The 17,507-nt window shown below is 40.6% G+C and overlaps 2 protein-coding genes across 2 annotated transcripts; both read left to right on the top strand.

Moving 5' to 3' along the window:
• Positions 1–3,091: 3,091 nt before the first annotated feature.
• Positions 3,092–5,720, top strand: LOC310638916 (protocadherin beta-9-like; the record flags this gene model as incomplete). The annotated part of the gene is given in 6 exon segments (XM_083360278.1): positions 3,092–3,135; positions 4,387–4,526; positions 4,529–4,613; positions 4,615–4,715; positions 4,718–4,903; positions 4,990–5,720. Coding segments are annotated over 6 exon segments (1,287 nt in total).
• Positions 5,721–8,398: 2,678 nt separating this feature from the next.
• Positions 8,399–13,034, top strand: LOC310638915 (protocadherin beta-16-like; the record flags this gene model as incomplete). The annotated part of the gene is made up of 3 exons (XM_083360277.1): positions 8,399–10,816; positions 12,669–12,731; positions 13,014–13,034. 3 exons carry the CDS (start codon positions 8,399–8,401, stop codon positions 13,032–13,034), a joined length of 2,502 nt encoding a protein of 833 aa, XP_083216403.1.
• Between the last annotated feature and the right edge of the window lie 4,473 nt (positions 13,035–17,507).

The raw sequence follows: 17,507 nt of genomic DNA, 5'->3' as shown, positions 1-17,507 counted from the left end.
GGTTTGGCAACTTCTGCTTTCTTACTGTTACAGTGTGGTAACCTGGATAAGGCATCAGCTAGGGAGGTAATCAATTGTAGAATTGAAGTGATGGAAATGTTGGGACCACCTTGCTTGTTTAGGGCAGAGATTCCTGGGTGTTTTCATGGCTTCAAGGTTCTCGTGATCAGTCCATACTTGAAATGGTATTTTATTTCCTTCCCTTCAAGGAAATGCCTCCAGGTGAGCAAAGCCCACCATACAGCGTAGGCCTCTTTCTCCCAGGCTGCCCACCTCTTTTCAGGCTCTGACAATTTTCTCAAGTTGTAAGCACAAGGTTGCAATTTTCCATCTTTATTTCTTAGGAGTAAAACTGCTCCCACATCACTGGCATCAGCCTGAATTATAAAGGATTGTTCTGGGTCTAGGTGTTTCAAAACTGGCTCCATAGAGAAAAGTCTCTTAAGTTTCTCAAAAGCCAAAAGTTTCTCCTGTCCATTTTAATGGTTGACTGGGCTTTGGCTTATACCCCCCTCTGGTCTTTAATAGGTTTGTAATTGGGAGGGCAATCTGTGCAAAAGATGGGATGAATTGTCTGTAGAAATTTGCAAATCCTAGGAAACTTTGGAGCTGTTTTCTGGTCTTGGGGGGGGGAGTGCCCAGTCTAAGACTGCTCTCACTTTCTCTGGGTCCATCTCTATCCCCTTGTTTGATATGTGATAACCCAGGTAATAATACAATCTTTGTGGAATTTACATTTTGATAGTTTGGCATACAGTTTGGCTGAGCAGTACTGAAAAAACTCAATGTCCCTCTTTACCACATTTGAAGCAGGCGGTGCTGCAAGGCAGGACAGGGGAAGCTCATGCAATCTCCCCTAACTTCTCGATCTGCTGCTTGAAACTTGGTCTCACCAGATGATGCAGATGCTTGCATTGATCAATCTCCATTTCCTCAGCTAGCAGGCACCAGTCATACAGCCTCCCTGGGGCTCCACGGGCTTTTCAGGCATTATACCAGGATGTCCTCTGGCCAGCACAGGTGATTGGCCAACTCTCTGAACTCCTCGGTATACTCAGTGACTGGTCTTCTTCCTTGCTTCACAGTCTTAATCTGCTCCAGGGCTTTCTTATTGGCCAGCTGGTCTTTGAAATGCCTGTGGAGTGCAGCCATAAAATGATTGAAGTTTTGCAGTTTTGCAGTTATACAGGGTCACCATCCAGTCAGCTGCTCCACCTTCCAGAGCCAGGGTAACCACATGAACTTTCTCGACATTGGTAGGCAGTATTCTCCCATAGATCTGCATGTAGGTGAACACTTGTGCCAGGAAATACCCCAATGTCTTCGGGTTTCCATCAAACTTCACTCCAATTGGAATTGGTTTCACCATGGCTGGTTGAGGAGGTCTGCCTCTGGCGCCTTGACCCCACCGCTGTGCTGCCTCCTGGGCTTCCACTGCTGCCATCTCTCGGCCTTCCAATTCTTCTCCTCCGATTCCCGCACTGACTCTTCTTCTGACTCATGGCTTTCCTTAAGCTGCATCTTAAATTCATTGAGGGTCTTTATCACATACTCCATCACCTCTTCCATTGGCCCTGATTTCAATTCCTTCTTTTCTCCATCTTTGTCAGGAGGGGCAGGCTCTGGATTTTTCTTCTTTGCTTTTCTTACTTTGCTCCGCCCCAAGTAAGAGTGACTTTTGGGGCTTTCTCCTCCCATCCTTCCTTCTTACCAACCCCAAGTGACCATCTGGCTCGATCTTCTTCACCAGAAGTTCTGGCCTCTTCCAGGTTCCTGGAGAGGCTTTCATTGGCTTTTAAGCAGAAGAGATGTTCGGACCATTTCTCTGCCTGGAACTCCTCCATGTAGAAATAGTTTGCAACTCCCCCGGTAGGGCAGCAGCTTCTCCAGGTTGAGTACTATGCAGATCTCGCCTTCTGTAAGGACCCACTTCAACTAACCACCCAAGAAAGCAGAACTCTTGAAAAAGGCATTGTCTCAAAAGGACAGTAGGGAAGTCAAGGTGGGATCTGGGGAAAATCCCACGCAAATGTTGTTGTTGTTAGTTGCAAAGCGTGTCTGACCCATCGCAAAGTCGTGTCTGACCCATCGCGACCCCATGGACAACGTTCCTCCAGGCCTTCCTGTCCTCTACCATCTTCTGGAGTCCATTTAAGCTCATGCCTACTGCTTCAGTGACTCCATCCAGCCACCTCATTCTCTGTCGTCCCCTTTTTCTCTTGCCCTCAACATTTCCCAGCATTAGGCTCTTCTCCAGTGAGTCCTTCCTTCTCATTAGGTGGCCAAAGTATTTGAATTTCAACTTCAGGATCTGGCCTTCTAAAGAGCAGTCAGGGTTGATCTCCTCTAGGACTGACCAGTTTGATCGCCTTGCAGTCCAAGGGACTCACAAGAGTCTTCTCCAGCACCATAGTTCAAAGGCCTCAATTCTTTGGTGATGGTATAGTTAAGCAAGCAATATTCCTTCTTCCACCAAAGTCATAATGTCCATTTGAAATTCAGCCAATCCACAGGTGGTATGATGTACAATTAACTGGCACAGCTGGCGCACATCTCAAGGTCTTCTCCAGCTTTCATTTCTCTGTAACGTCTCTCTGATAAGGAAGACACATTCCTTTATCAAGGATAGAGGCAGGAGAGGGAAAGCAGAAAGCAAAAGTTATCCCAAGCTCCCCTCCCAGCAGAATGGCAGGCCCCAAAAGTAGAATATATATGCAAGGGAAAACATGGAGGTTTTGAGGTCCTGGCACACAGTCTCTCAGCTTGCCTGCAGCCACAATGGGGCAGGTAATCAGCTCATCTGCGTGGGCCAAGGGCTGATCACCCCGATCCGTGTTTCCCTGAAAATAAGTCCTAATGCATCTTTTGGAGCAAAAAAAACATATAAGACCAGGTCTTATTTTCAGGAAAACACAGTAGTAAAAACAGCTACTATGATCTGACTGCAGAGTTCACAATATCACTACCTGCTTGTCAAGTTTCCCCACCCTTCCAAGTATGGGAACTAGGAACTTTATGGGCCTTGACAATGGACTACAATATATTAAAGCTCCTAAACTACAATTGGTAACACTACTACATCATATGAAGCATGGCAAATGGCAGCCTCGCCTATAGTCAACAATGCCTAAGATGGTACAATTGTCAGTGCTGTCAGCAGCTGCTGTTTTATGCTGCTTTTAAGAATCTGGGCTGTGGAGAGAAGCTTGGCACTAATGCATTAGTAGAACTGACTGTCCCAGGCAGACAAATATAGTTGAAAGATGGGATGCATGTTAATAAATATGTGTCAAGTTAATGCTATGCATTTTTCTTACATTTAAATAACTTATTTGGTTCCTTCTAGAAGCCACATTAGATATGATGCTGGTAAGCATGTATATTAAATGAGCTAAACTGAGAAATGTATTTGAATACTTAATTATTGCAAGTTTATATTGTAACATTTAGATTATAGAAACATTTATTGCAAAAGACATACAATACATTTCTGTGTAGATCAGTATAAATGGAAGTTGTACCCAAGTCAAGCACAAGGTGGTGCTATCACACAATGCAGAATAAAAGATTAGGGAGTACCTGCCCTCTTAGGAAACTGTAGCCAGATGGCAAAAGGACTGGCATAAGACAACAGCAACAAGAGACAGCTGGACTTAGTTTCAAAAAATCTACACTAATGAGAGGAGGAAAATCCTATTATAAAATGTAAAAACTGGACAGATAAAACTCCAAAATGACAACATAGAAACCTGTTCTTTCAACCATCGGCTCTGAGGTGAGTCTGAAACAATGGAAATGTATCTCAAGAGCAGGGATATTTTAGCAGGTTTTTTTTCTTTATCTCAGCATGTATTCAGCAATGTGTAAATCCTTTATGTATTCCAGTACCTGAGGAAACAAAAACCTGGATCATTGATTAGGAAAGCCATACCTGGAATACTGCATCCAGTTCTGGGCACCAGAATATAAAAAAGATGTTGAGATTCTGGAAAGAGTGTAGAGAAAAGCAGCAAAAATGATTAGAGGACTGGAGACTTAAAACATATGAAGAACAGTTGCAGGAACTGGGTATGTCTAGTCTAGTGAAAAGGAGAGACATGACAGCAGTGTTTCAATATTTGAGGGGCTGCCACAAAGAAGAGGGGAAGTCAACCAATTTTCTAAAGCACCAGAAGGCAAGACAAGAAACAATGGATGGAAAATAATCAAGGACAGAAGCAACCTAGAACTAAGGAGAAATCATGAGATCGTGAGAATATTTCACAGTTGATTTTGATGCTGTCTGCTATAGATGGAGGCTTTCCGCTCAGAACTGAAACAACATAGCTGTTGATGTTTTAGGCACTAACAATAATTGTCCTTATACTGAACAATCCATTTACTCAGTGAAATTAAGAGAAAACAGTTGGATACCCTTGTTGCTAAAGTGGAAGCCAGTGACAGAGACATCAAAACCAATGCTCATATTACATATTCTTTCAGTCGAATATCAGAAAGAGTACTCAGATCATTTCAGCTACACAGAAATATGGAGAGCTTATTCTTGCAGGAAGAATTGATATGAAAAAATACAGTAATGATAAGCTGAACCTGAGAGCCATAGATGGAGGAGGACTCCGCTTATTGTAAGTTCCTTGTGAATATTGAGGATGAGAATGACAATTCTCCACAAGTGATCGTATCATCTTTGACCAACCTTTTACCAGAAGACTCTCCTGAATGGTGACTATCTTCAGTGTCACAGATGGAGACACAGGAGACAATGGCCTAACTTCCTGCAACATTGATGCAAACCTACTTTTTCAGCTGAAACCCACAAAGAACAAATATTACCACTTAGTGACACAACAGCTATTGGACAGAGAACAAATGTTAAAATATAACATCACAGCCACTGACGAAGGTTTTCCTAAACTCACTTCAATGACAGCTTTTAATTTTCAAGTTTCAATTATAACCCGCCAATGTTTGAAAGATCTTGCACTTGAGCGAAAACAACATTCCAGGCCTGCTCACTGGATCAGTCCAAACTGACCTATTGGCTTTTGCCTGGGAAGATGAGGGATGTTCCTGTATCTTCTTACATCTCCATCAATTCCGAAACTGGGAACCTGTATGCCATCCGATCTGTGGATTATGAGGATATACAAGATTTCCAGGTGATGGTGAGGGCTGTAGACAAGGGCTCGCCTCCACTGAGCTCAGAAACCACAGTCCGAGTTCTTATCAGAGATGAGAATGACAACGCCCCCTTCGTCCTCTGCCCCCTTCAGAACAGCACTTCTCCATCAAAGGAGCTGGTTCCCAGGGGAGCAGAGACAGGCTACCTGGTCACCAAAGTGGTGGCAGCAGACAGGGATTCAGGGCAGAATTCTTGGCTTTCCTATCAATTGCTGAAGGCCACAGATACGAGTCTCTTCGCTGTTGGGACTCAGAATGGGGAAGTGAAAACCACGAGGCCGGTGAACATCCGAGACAGTTTCAAACACACTCTTATTGTGGCAGTTAGGGATAATGGGCATCCACCTCAGTCTGCCTCTGCGACCCTAAGAATTCTTCTAGTGGATGGCTTCTCTGATCCGTACATGAAAAATATGGATAATCCTAAGGGTGAAGTCCCTCAGGAGGGAGATCATACTCTAACCATGTATTTGATTATCTGCTTGGTTGCCATCTCATCCATTTTTCTGCTTTCTGTCATGGTGTTTATTGCAATCTAGCTTCAGAAATGGCAGAAATTCATGGGTAGCACTAATTCTGTATCTAATGTAATTTTGGGACACAATTTGCAAGAAAACTGTGGCGATCCTAGTTCTGATACAATTACAAGGTATGTTTCACTGGCTGATTTTTGACTAGTGAGTTCCGATTCCTCAGACCTCCATTTCCTGGTTTGTTTGGGGTTTTTGTTTTGTTTTTTTTAATGGATCCTATTTGCACCCAAATGCATCCAAGGAGTTCAACAGATTGCCATAAAACTAAAACTCATATGAAAGAAGGTAAACTGATGTCCAAAGTGGGAATAGTATTACAACATTTCAAAAAGTTTTACATTTTAATTTATAATGTTTTATTATTTAAATATGTTGACAACTGTATAGAAAATCTAGAAAAGATTTATCTGTGAGAAGATTGCTTTGTGTGGTATGCATTTTTGAATAAATCTCTTTGCTTTGCTTAGTTTTCTTTTTCTTTTGTTTTCCTTTCTCACTGTTTCTCTCTATTTGCTTTTGTAATCTTCATTCCTGTCCATTTTGAGGAAGTCATAATCATATAAATCACTGGGACCCGACAGATTACATCCCAGAGTTCTGAAGAAGCTGGCAGATGTTATCTCAGAACCATTGCACCACATCCTTCAAAAATCCCGGAGCACCAGGGAAGTACCTGAGGATTGGAAAAGGACTGATGTAGTTCCATCTTCAAAGAAGAAAAAATACAGACCCGGAAACTACAGACCAATCAGTTTAACATCAATACCTGGGAAGATCCTGGAAAAGATAATCAAAAAACAAACAAATTAGAACTAGCAGCCAGCACAAGTTTATTAAAAACGGATCATGCCAAACCAATCTTATTTCATTCTTTGATAAAGTGACTAAATTAGTAGGCCTGAGAAATGCTGTGGACATAGCACACTTAGATTTAAGTAAGGCATTTGATAAAGTAGACCACAACCTACTCTTTGGTAAGATAGAAAAAAGTGGAATACACAACATCATCACCAGATGGATCTATAGCTGGCTAGCAAACCGTACTCAATGAGTAATCCTCAATGGCACTACATCCACACGGAGAGAAGTAAGCAGTGGGTTACCACAAGATTCTGTCTTGGGCCCAGTACTCTTCAATATCTTCATCAATGACTTAGATGAGAGAATTGAAGGGGAACTCATCAAATTTGCAGATGATACCAAATTGGCAGGAGTAGCCAACACCCCAGAAGACAAACTCAGGATCCAAAAAGATCTTGACAAACTTGAACAATGAGCCCTATCCAACAAAATAAGTTTCAATGTGGAGATAAGCAAAGTTTTAATATTTTGGCAAGAAAAATCAAAGGTACAAGTACAGATTAGGCAAGATCTGGCTTAAAAACAGTAATTGTGAGAGGGACTTTGAAGTCCTAGTGGACAATCACTGGACTATGAGCCAGAAGTGTGCAGCAGCAGCCAAAACAGCTAATACAATCCTGGGTTGTATAAACAGAGGCATAGAATCAAGATCATGTGAAGTATTAATGCTGTTTTATAAAACCCTAGTAAGACTACACCTGGAATACTGCAATCGATTTTGATCACCATACTAAAAAAAAGATGTTGAGACTTTGGAAAATGTTCACAGAAGAGCAACTAAAATGGTCAAAGGCCTGGAGACTAAAACATATGAAGAACGGCTGCAGGACTTGGATTTGGCTAGTCTAAAGAAAAGAAGAAATAGGGGAGATATGATAGCAGTATTCCAGTATTTGAGGGACTGCCACAAAGAAGAGAGGGGTCACATTATTCACCAAAGCAGGACAGGGCAGGACAAGAAACAGTGGTTGGAAACTGATCAAAGAAAGAAGCAACCTGGAATTAAGGAGAAACCTCCTGACAGTGAGGACAATTAACCAGTGGAACAGCTTGCCTCCATTACTGGAGATTTTTAAGAAGAGGCTAGACAGTCACTTGTCTGAGATGGTATAGGTTCTCCTGTTTGAACAGGGGACTGGACTAGAAGACCTCCAAGGACCCCTCCAGACCTATTCTATTCTATTCTATTCTATTCTATTCTATTCTATTCTATTCTATTCTATTCTATTCTATTCTATTCTATTCTATTCTTTTTCTCATTCAAGAGAGAGGATTGAAAGTGCAACAGATAGGGAGCATAGAGGCTTTGAAAAAAGTAGCTCTCACTTCAGAAGTAACCCCTCCTACCGTCTTTTCATAGATTTAATAATATTTTGATCACATTCATATTTTGTAAATTAAACTCTAATAATTTCAAAATAAGGAAATCCCTATAGTTCCATATACTGCAGACCTTATTCATGTTTTTCATGTAGGATCTTCCTATTTTGAATAGGTAGAGAGCCTTCAAAACTATGATTTGCTGCCTTTGATTTAGAACAGAGTCTTTAAATAATAAGCAGTCCTAGAGGTGAATTCCTCAGACAGCCACATGGTGGCAGAATAGGCAAACATATTACTGGGAACTCAGAATTTTGGGGTGAGGCGAAATGAACAAAAAGCTATAGACTAGGATCCTGCAAAAAGACAAGAAGATTTTAACCAATGAAAAGATGAAAACTGGGAGGTAAAGCAGCAGGAAATTAGCTCTTTGTCAGAGATAATAGCTGGATGAAAATAAGGAGCTGTATATTCTGTTCAAAAATTAAGGAGAGTCCCGAATCATGGAACAATGCATGAGGAGTAAACAAGGTATGTATCTTTTTTGGTTGCTTTGTCTTCCTGGAGCATTATGTATTTCAATCTATTATTCTACACTGGAAGAAACCAAAAGGGGTTCTATAGTAGCTAATGTGCTGAAGGATTTGAAACTGGAAGTAAAGGAATTCGTTGATCGCAGAGCCCATCTCATTTCTCAAAGCACTAAGCAGTATTTCTCCCTTGATATTCATACTGGGGACATATTGATCAATGATAAAGTAGACCGAGATGTTTTGTGTGGCCAGACAGATGTTTGCATACTTACTGCTCAAATTGTGCTTGACAACCCTTTGGAATCATATAATATTGAAATAGAAATAGAAGACATAAACGACAATGCTCCCAAGTTCTCTAAAAAAGAATTTGAGATAGAAATCCCTGAGAATGTTCCTACAAATATGGTACTTCCCTTGGAATCTGCAGATGATGAGGACCTAGGAGAAAACAGCATCCAAAACTATACACTCAGCGCCAATGAATATTTTTGGCTTCATGTGCAAAGGAACAAAGACGGAATTAGCAATGTGGATCTTGTTCTAAAGAGATCACTAGACAGAGAAAAGGTGCCACATCTAAATATCACCCTAATGGCTGTGGATGGTGGGGTACCACAGAAAACAGGGACTGTTCAAATTAACATTGATGTTCTGGACCATAATGATAACCCTCCTCAATTTTCTGAAACTGAATACAAGGTAAAAATAAAGGAGAACCTTCCTACGGGCACTGCAGTGGCTAAAGTGGAAGCTACAGATCTTGATTTGGGTTCAAATGCACAAGTCACCTACTCATTCCACAGAACGCCTGAAAAAATAAACAGTTTGTTCCTTTTAAATGAAAGGACTGGAGAAATCACTGTTAGGGGACAGATTGATTATGAAAAAGAAAGGAGTTATAGCATAAACATCAGAGCAATAGACGGAGGAGGACTTTCAGGGCGCTGCAAGATAGTAATAGAAGTTGAAGATGTCAATGACAACCCCCCAGAAGTGTCCATCATATCTCTGACCAGCATCTTAAAGGAGGATTCCCCTTTGGAAATGGTTGTGGCCCTCTTCAGTGTTAGAGACCAAGACTCTGGAGACAACAGCAAAACGGTCTGCTCTGTAGAGATGAACCTTCCTTTTGTGCTCAAAGGCACCACAAACAACTTTTATCAGCTTGTGCTCCAAAGTCCCCTAGACAGAGAGACGGTCACTGAGTACAACATCACCATCACAGCCATTGACTGCGGCTCTCCTAGGCTCACTTCAACAAGACTGATTAATGTTCAGATCTCTGATGTCAATGATAACCCTCCTCTTTTTGAAAAGTCTTCATATGACATGAAGATTCGAGAGAATAATATTCCAGGCTTGCTCATCGGGTCAGTCCACGCTGTGGATCTAGACACAAAGCAGAATGCAAAAGTGACTTACTCAGTTCTGCCTGGGAAGGGTGATGGCCTTTTGCCCCCTTTCATTTCAATCAACTCTGAAACTGGAAACCTGTATGCCCTCCAATCCCTGGACTATGAGCAGTTAAGAGGCGTCAGAGTGACTGTGAGGGCATCTGATGGTGGTTCTCCTTCCCTGAGCTCAGAGGTGATTGTCCGCATCCACATCATTGATGAAAATGACAACGCTCCCTTCTTCCTGTATCCCCTGCAGAACAACACATCTCCATGCAATGAGCTGCTTCCCAAGTCAGCCGAGGCCGGCTATCTGGTCACCAAGGTGGTTGCCGTGGATGCAGATTCTGGCCAAAACTCTTGGCTTTCCTATGAATTGCTGAAGGCCACGGACCCAGCCCTTTTCAGCATAGGAGCACAGAATGGGGAAGTGAAAACCAGGAGAGTCCTGAATGAGCGAGACACAAACAAGCAGAGGCTGGTGATGCTGGTCAGAGACAACGGTCTTCCCCCACAGACTAGCACGGCGATGCTTAATGTCCTTCTTGTGGATGGCTTTTCGGATCCCTTCCTGAGGAGGGTGGATGTCAGTGTGCAAGAACCGGAAGAAGACAAAACCTTGACCAAGTATTTGGTGATCTGCTTGGCTGCTGTCTCCTTTGTGTTCCTGGTCTGCATTGTTGTGTTTATTGTGGTCAAAATCCTCAAGAAGGACTCCCAAAGCCAATTTACTGCAGCTGTTCCTCACTTCCCACCTGCCACTGCTGATGCCCAAGAGAACTGGTCAGATTCACAGAATGGATCACTTCCCAGGACTTACTGTTATGATGTTTGTTTGACTGGTGGATCCTTAAGTAGCGAGTTCCGATTTCTCAGGCCCCTCTTTCCTGTCTTTTCGGTGGGAGATGTAAACGTCCCAGGGAACCACAAGTCTTCTTCTTCCACCCAATATATCCCTAAGCAGGATGCAGATGAGAACTTAAATGAACAGGTGAGTCAAGTTTAAATGTTACTTGTATATTTTTTTACACTTTCCATGGAGCTTCTCTTCTCCCTGAATCCTATGGATATTTATGGTTTGTACAATATATTAAATTAGAAATATTTTTTCCATCAATCTCCAAGAATACTTTTATTGCAATATAAGCTTTTACAGTATTGTAAAATGCAGTTTTCAGTCATCTTGGTAACTCCCAAGTTAGGTAAACAATAGATTTTTAAGCTTTACTTCTGTCCACTAAGCATATGCTTATAAAGATGTTGTTACAAAAATATTCTAACTCTATTTCAGCCTTGATTATTTCTTTTTGGAAGTTTTATTTATGTTTTCAACTGGCATTCAGTAGATAAATCCTCTTGCATTTTCTTCTTTGATTTATCATTATTTAAATGAAAGAGGATTGGTTTTTGATGTTTTTTCAAATATGGTTACTCATATTTAAATAATCTATTCTCACCCTTGAGAATAAGGGTGCAATGTGGACCTTCAAGCATTGGTGTTTGATAAGCAGTTTCCAAGAGATGCTATGAAATGTTATGTCATCTTGTCAAATGCTATTTTATTTTCATTTCTCCAGTTATCTTTCTGGCTTTCCACATTTCCATTACATCTCACAGGAAAATATCAGGAGGAATCATCTCTTGAGGGGCTTTATCTTTTTAAAATTAGTATTATAATTTTATTGCAATTTATAAAAATACAGAAAAAATGCACAAATCAAAAGAAAAACAAAAATACCCATTAATGAATTAATTATGAAATTTTAATAGTAAATGAGCTAAAAGGGTAAAAATAGAAAATTAAAAAATTACCATAATAAATTAATATAAATCACCTAAATGAGAGTTGGTTGGTGTAGTGGTTAAGGCACCAAACTAGAAACTAGGTGACTCCGAGTTCTAATGTCACCTTGGGAACAAAGCCATCTGGGTGATTTTGGGCCTAGGAAGCAGCCAATGGCAAATCATTACTGAAAAACCTTGCCAAGAAAACTGCAAGGACTTGTCCAGGCAGTCAACAGTCAAAAACTCAAATTGTATTTTGCCTCTCTCTTTATATCCAAAGGAAATGGTAATTTAAGCAGCACAGATTGAGATTGAATACAGTGTGAGGTAGCAGCCAGAAGGTATAATACAGTTCTGGGCTGTGTTAGAAGAAGCATTGTATGGAAGATATGCGAAGACATTATTCTTGTCTGCTTGGCACTGGTAAGAGTGTGTGCCAGAACTGAGTATAATTCTGGGCGTCTCATTTCCAGAAGAATATTGATAGGTTAGAGAGTGTTCAGAGGAGGGCAATGAAAATGATACAGGAATTTCAGCTGCCCGGTAAGTATGTGGCTAGGCCCAAGCAGCGGTAAAGTTATCTTTGGCTGAGCGGGTGATCCCACTTGCCTTGAAAGAGGCTGTGATGTGCTCTCTCCTCGAGATTCCACAATTTAATTCATAGATTTTGAATAATTTATGACTAGCTTTCCTTTGGGGACAAGGTTACACAGAAAATGATGAATTTGCAGTTTTAGAAGGCCCTGCAAGGAAGCATGTTAACCAGACCTTTTCACCTGCATTTCAGGCCTGAGTACAGAGAGGGCATTGTTAGCACTTGTGGAGAACCTCTCATGGGACTGCAGTAGGGATATTGGGATTCTCAGTGCTTGATCTCTCAATGAATTTTTGATACGATTAATCATGAACCCTTTTAGATCATTTGGGAATGGGGAATATTGTATGCAGTAGTTTTCTTTTTTCTTTTCTTTTTTTTTTTTACATCCAAGGCTGTTTCTAATCAGTGTCGGTAGGCAGGAAATAGTTGAATCTGATAACTCGCTTGTGGGGCTCTGCAGAGCTCTGTGCTCATTTTGTTCCTGTTTAACTTTTACCTGAGATCACTGGACAACGTCATTAAGGTGAGTATGAGGTCAGGTTTCAGCAATATGCATATGATACCCAATTGTGTATGTCGGCCGATGCTGTGTCTGGAGGCTGTTACTATCTGGATAGGAAGAACAATATTAAATTTAACTCTAGCAAGACTGAAAGACTGCAGATTTCTTATTTTCAGGAATATTTCAATTTTAGTTCTTGAGAAAGTTGCACTTTACCAGGTAGAACTTGTTGTAATTGGTGGGTCCTTCTGGGTTCATGAAGCTTGCATGAGAATGTGAACAGATTCTCTTGCATTTACACAGATTCCTTTGTGGGTCATTTAGGCCCCTTCCTGAATTCATCTCATGCCTTAGTTACTTGTGATTGACTATTATACGAATTGTACATGGGGCTGCCCTTGAAGACTACTTGGAAGCCATAGTTGGTCCAAAATGTGGCAGCATGAGTAGTTGTGCAAAACAAATAGGCTCTCTGTGTTGCACTAATTTCCATTAGGTTTCCAGGTGGAATTCAAGAGGTGGTTGTTTTTATCAGTAAAGCCCTTAATTTTCTAAGTCTTGGTTATCTGCAGCAGTGGTCACCAACCTTTGTGGCTCTGTGGATTGGCATCGGGGGTGGGGGAGAGAGGGTATACTTTCATGCTTGTGTGCCACTAGTGCAAATGCAGCTTTGCGTGTTTATCCAACAGGCTGCGGACCAGCAGTGTGCCACAGACTGGGGCTTGGGGACTCCTGATCGGCAGGACTACCTCTGTCTAGTTATGTCTATCTACTCTATTAGTAATTAATTATAGTAATTACTGCAATTTAACTTACTGCTCAATGCCAGAAATGGCTTTATTCAAGTCTACAACATGAAACCAGCCTCTTCTTTGTGGCTGCTATCCATGAGATGCAGTCCATTCCTACTCCACTCCCAAATCAACAAAAGAATACTTAGAACAGGAATACTAGTATATGTTAATCCTGAATAAGAAACAATAAACGAAGAAACAATAAACTTAAGAGCAGGTAACAAACATAGACCAATAAGATTTTCTCAGTGAAAACCTTGTCTGGGTTGTGTTGTCCCCAAATTTGGGACTTAGCCTGGTGCCAAAGCCTGTGAAGACTACGAGACACGAGGTGCATTTCCCTTTATTGAAGAGCTTCAGCAAAAGGGGTCCCAGCCAACAAAATGCCAGGACCCAGAACAAAGGATTCAACAAGCTTTTACATAGTTTTTCAAGGCGGAATAAAAAAAACATTGTCTAATAGGCTTTTTGAAAGTTATCTATAGGCTCCACACCATCCCTATTTCTAAGTCTTAACTAATGAACACTTCAAAAGCTATTTAACATATTCTATTGGCTCTACTTCAACCCTATTGCTAAAAGTTAACTAATAGGCATCCTAGAAGACTTTTAGCAAGTTTTCTATTGACTCTATCTTAGCCCTATTCCTTATCTTAGCAATATGTCTTGTATGATATGCCTGACAACCAGCTCTTGTTTTGTACATTGAAAGGGACCCCACCAGTCCATGCTCCCTCTTCCTTTATCTTTTTTATGCAGGCTTTATAAATACTTATCTCCTGCCTTCCTTCTTAGTTCATGCCATAACCTTGCATTTTTACAGCAAATGACCCATCAGTTGTGTTGATCATTAGTTAAAGGACAAATTAGAGAATAGGAAACTGTTAAATATCAAAATAATAATCATAGTAGGAAAATAAATCATACCAGAGCAAGATTTACTGAGTGTAGAATGAAGAGAACTGCAACAGAACCAACTTACTTTGATGGCCGCAACTGTCCTGGCCATCAACTTAGGCTTTTCTGCCTAAATGGAGGAGAGACATGGTAAACTTTCTAATGAACCAGCTTACCATTTCCTAATCCTGTGGTTGGAAATGGAAAACTTAATAAACAAATGCTGCAGAGAGTGGGAGATCAAACTGGTTCCTGACATGCCTAGATGACATGTACTTTTCAATATCTTCATCAATGACTTAGATGAGGGAATAGAAGGGGAACTCATCAAATTGGCAGGAATAGCCAACACATAACTAGTAGCCAGCATGGGTTTGTTAAAAACAGATCATGCCAAACCAATCTTATCTATAAAGTCACTAAACTAGTAGACCAGAGAAACACAGTAGATGTATTATACTTAGATTTCAGTAAGGCATTTGACAAAGTAGACCATAACCTACTAATTGACAAACTAGGAAAAGCTGGAATAGACAACACTACCACCAGATGGATCTGTAGCTAGCTGACAAACCGCACTCAACGAGTAGTCCTCAATGGCACTACATCCACATGGAGAGAGGTAAGCAGTGGGGTACCACAAGTGTTGGATCGTGGGCTCTGGACCGCATGGCCAAGATGGACGACGCAGGACAACAGGGTTCAGCATAACATTCTTTATTGATGTAGCACAGACTTGGCAAATAAAGGGGCAACTGCCCCTCTTATATACCAAGCAAGGTATACTTGGAACCAATCCCATTGTCTGGATTTCCCGCCAAAGACTGCCCTGCCAATCCTGACAGGGCACCCTGCCACCTGGTGGTGTCAGTGGCTATCTCTGTGAACATCTATATACATATATACATAACAACAAGGTTCCATCTTAGGCCCAGTACTCTCCAACATCTTCATAAATGACTTAGACGAGGGAATTGAAGGGGAACTCATCAAATTTGCAGATGACACCAAACTGTCAGGAATAGGCAACACTTCAGAAGACAAACTCAGGATCCAAAAAGATCTTGACAAACTTGAACAATGGGCCCTATCCAACAAAATGAGTTTCAATGTGGAGAAAAGCAAAATCCTACACTTAGGCAGGAAAAACCAAAGGCACGAATATAGATTGGGTGAGACCCGGCTTAATAACAGTAACTGTGAGAGGGACTTTGGAGTCCTAGTGGACGATCACTTGACTATGAGACAGCATTGTGCAGCAGCAGGCAAAAAAGCTAATACAATCCTGGGTTGTATAAACAGACATAGAATCAAGATCACGCAAAGTACTAGTACCGCTTTACAAAGCCCTAGTAAGACCACACCTGGAATACTGTAGCCAATTCTGGTCACCACATCACAAAAAAGATGTTGAGAGTTTGGAAAAACATTCAGAGAAAAGCAACTAGGATGATCAAAGGCCTGGAGGCTAAAACATACAAAGAACAACTGCGGGACTTGGGTTTGGCTAGTCTAAATAAAAGAAAAAATAGGGGAGGCATGATAGCAGTGTTTCAGTATCTGAGGAGCTGCCACAAGGCAGAAGGGGTTAGGTTGTTCACCAGAGCACCAGAGGAAGGACAAGAAACAATGGTTGGAAATTGATCAAGGAGAGAAGCAATCTGGATTTAAGGAGAAACTTAAATCTTTAAGTGAGGACAATCAACCAGTGGAACAGCCTATCCCCAGAGATCGTGGACACCCCATCATTGGAGATCTTTAAGAAGAGACTGGACAATCACCTGTCTGTGATGGTGTAGGTTCTCCTGCTTAAGTAGTGGGGTTGGACTAGAAGACCTCCAAGGTCCCTTTCTATTCTATTCTATTCTATTCTATTCTATTCTATTCTATTCTATTCTATTCTATTCTATTCTATTCTATTCTATTCTATTCTATTCTATTCACAATCCAAAAAGATCTTTACAAACTTGAACAACGGGCCTTATCCAACAAAATGAAATGCAATGTGGAGAAGAGCAAAATTTTACATTTATGCAGGAAAAATCAAAGGTATAAGTACAAATTGGTTAAGAAACTGTATAAGTATATGTTAAGTTTAAAGATGGAAGAGGAACAAGTTAAAGAAACAATGAGAATGTGGGCAAAAAACGTAGGCCATAACATAGAGTTAGAAAACTGGCAAAGCCTTTGGGAAATAAACTCTAAAATAACAAAGGTGGTAGCTTACAAGGAAGACCTATATAACATGTTTTATAGATGGCATTTAACACCTTTGAGGTTAGCAAAAATGTTTAAAAATATGTCTAGTAATTGTTGGAAATGTAGACAAAAACCAGGCACATAGTATCATCTTTGGTGGACCTGCCCTAAAGCGAAAAGATTTTGGTCAAGAATACACATATGGTTAGAGAAAGTGATAAAAAAAACATGTAGATTTTAAGCCAGAACTATTTTTTTTGTATAATTGTAGGAAATTATGAGAAAGAATGTGTTACATGTATTAATTGCAGCGAGAGTTGTATTTGCTCAACATTGGAAAGATGAAGAATTACCAGCAGAGGAAGGGATAATTAAGAAAAGTTTAGACTGTGCAGAAATGGACAGACTGACGCTGAAAATGAAAGAGAAGGAAGATTCAGAATATTTTAGAACATGGGATACATTTTATCAATGGCTAGAAAAAAGAGGTAGAGAGAAAGGAGTTCAACATGCATTAGCAAGCTAAATATTGGAACCCAGACAATATGTTGCTGATAAAATACTAAGGATTTGTGACTATAAAAATTAATAAAATATTGATAAAAAAAGAATTTAAATGCATGCTTATTTCCCATACTCCAAGCATTACTATACAGTGTTTAAAAATCCATGTACTTGTAGATTACTTCAAGGTTTTTGTCTCCAAGTGCAAGGGGACCCCTTAAAACCTTTTGTTCAACCTACTTCAGCCAAACACATTCTGTGGTGCTGTGATATAAACAGCCCATTACCGACAAAAGTGAGACCAGAACCTGAGAAAGTAAGTATCTTACATCAAGATGATTTTCACCAACTTTTATTTGAATTGAAATTTAAACTGCTTATTTGCATCACTTCAGTTCATCTT

The sequence above is a fragment of the Vipera ursinii genome (assembly GCF_947247035.1).
Source record: "Vipera ursinii genome assembly, chromosome: 3".
NCBI lineage: Eukaryota > Metazoa > Chordata > Lepidosauria > Squamata > Viperidae > Vipera > Vipera ursinii.
Note: the sequence above shows the minus strand (reverse complement) of the source record. Positions and strands in the feature narration are given on the sequence as shown.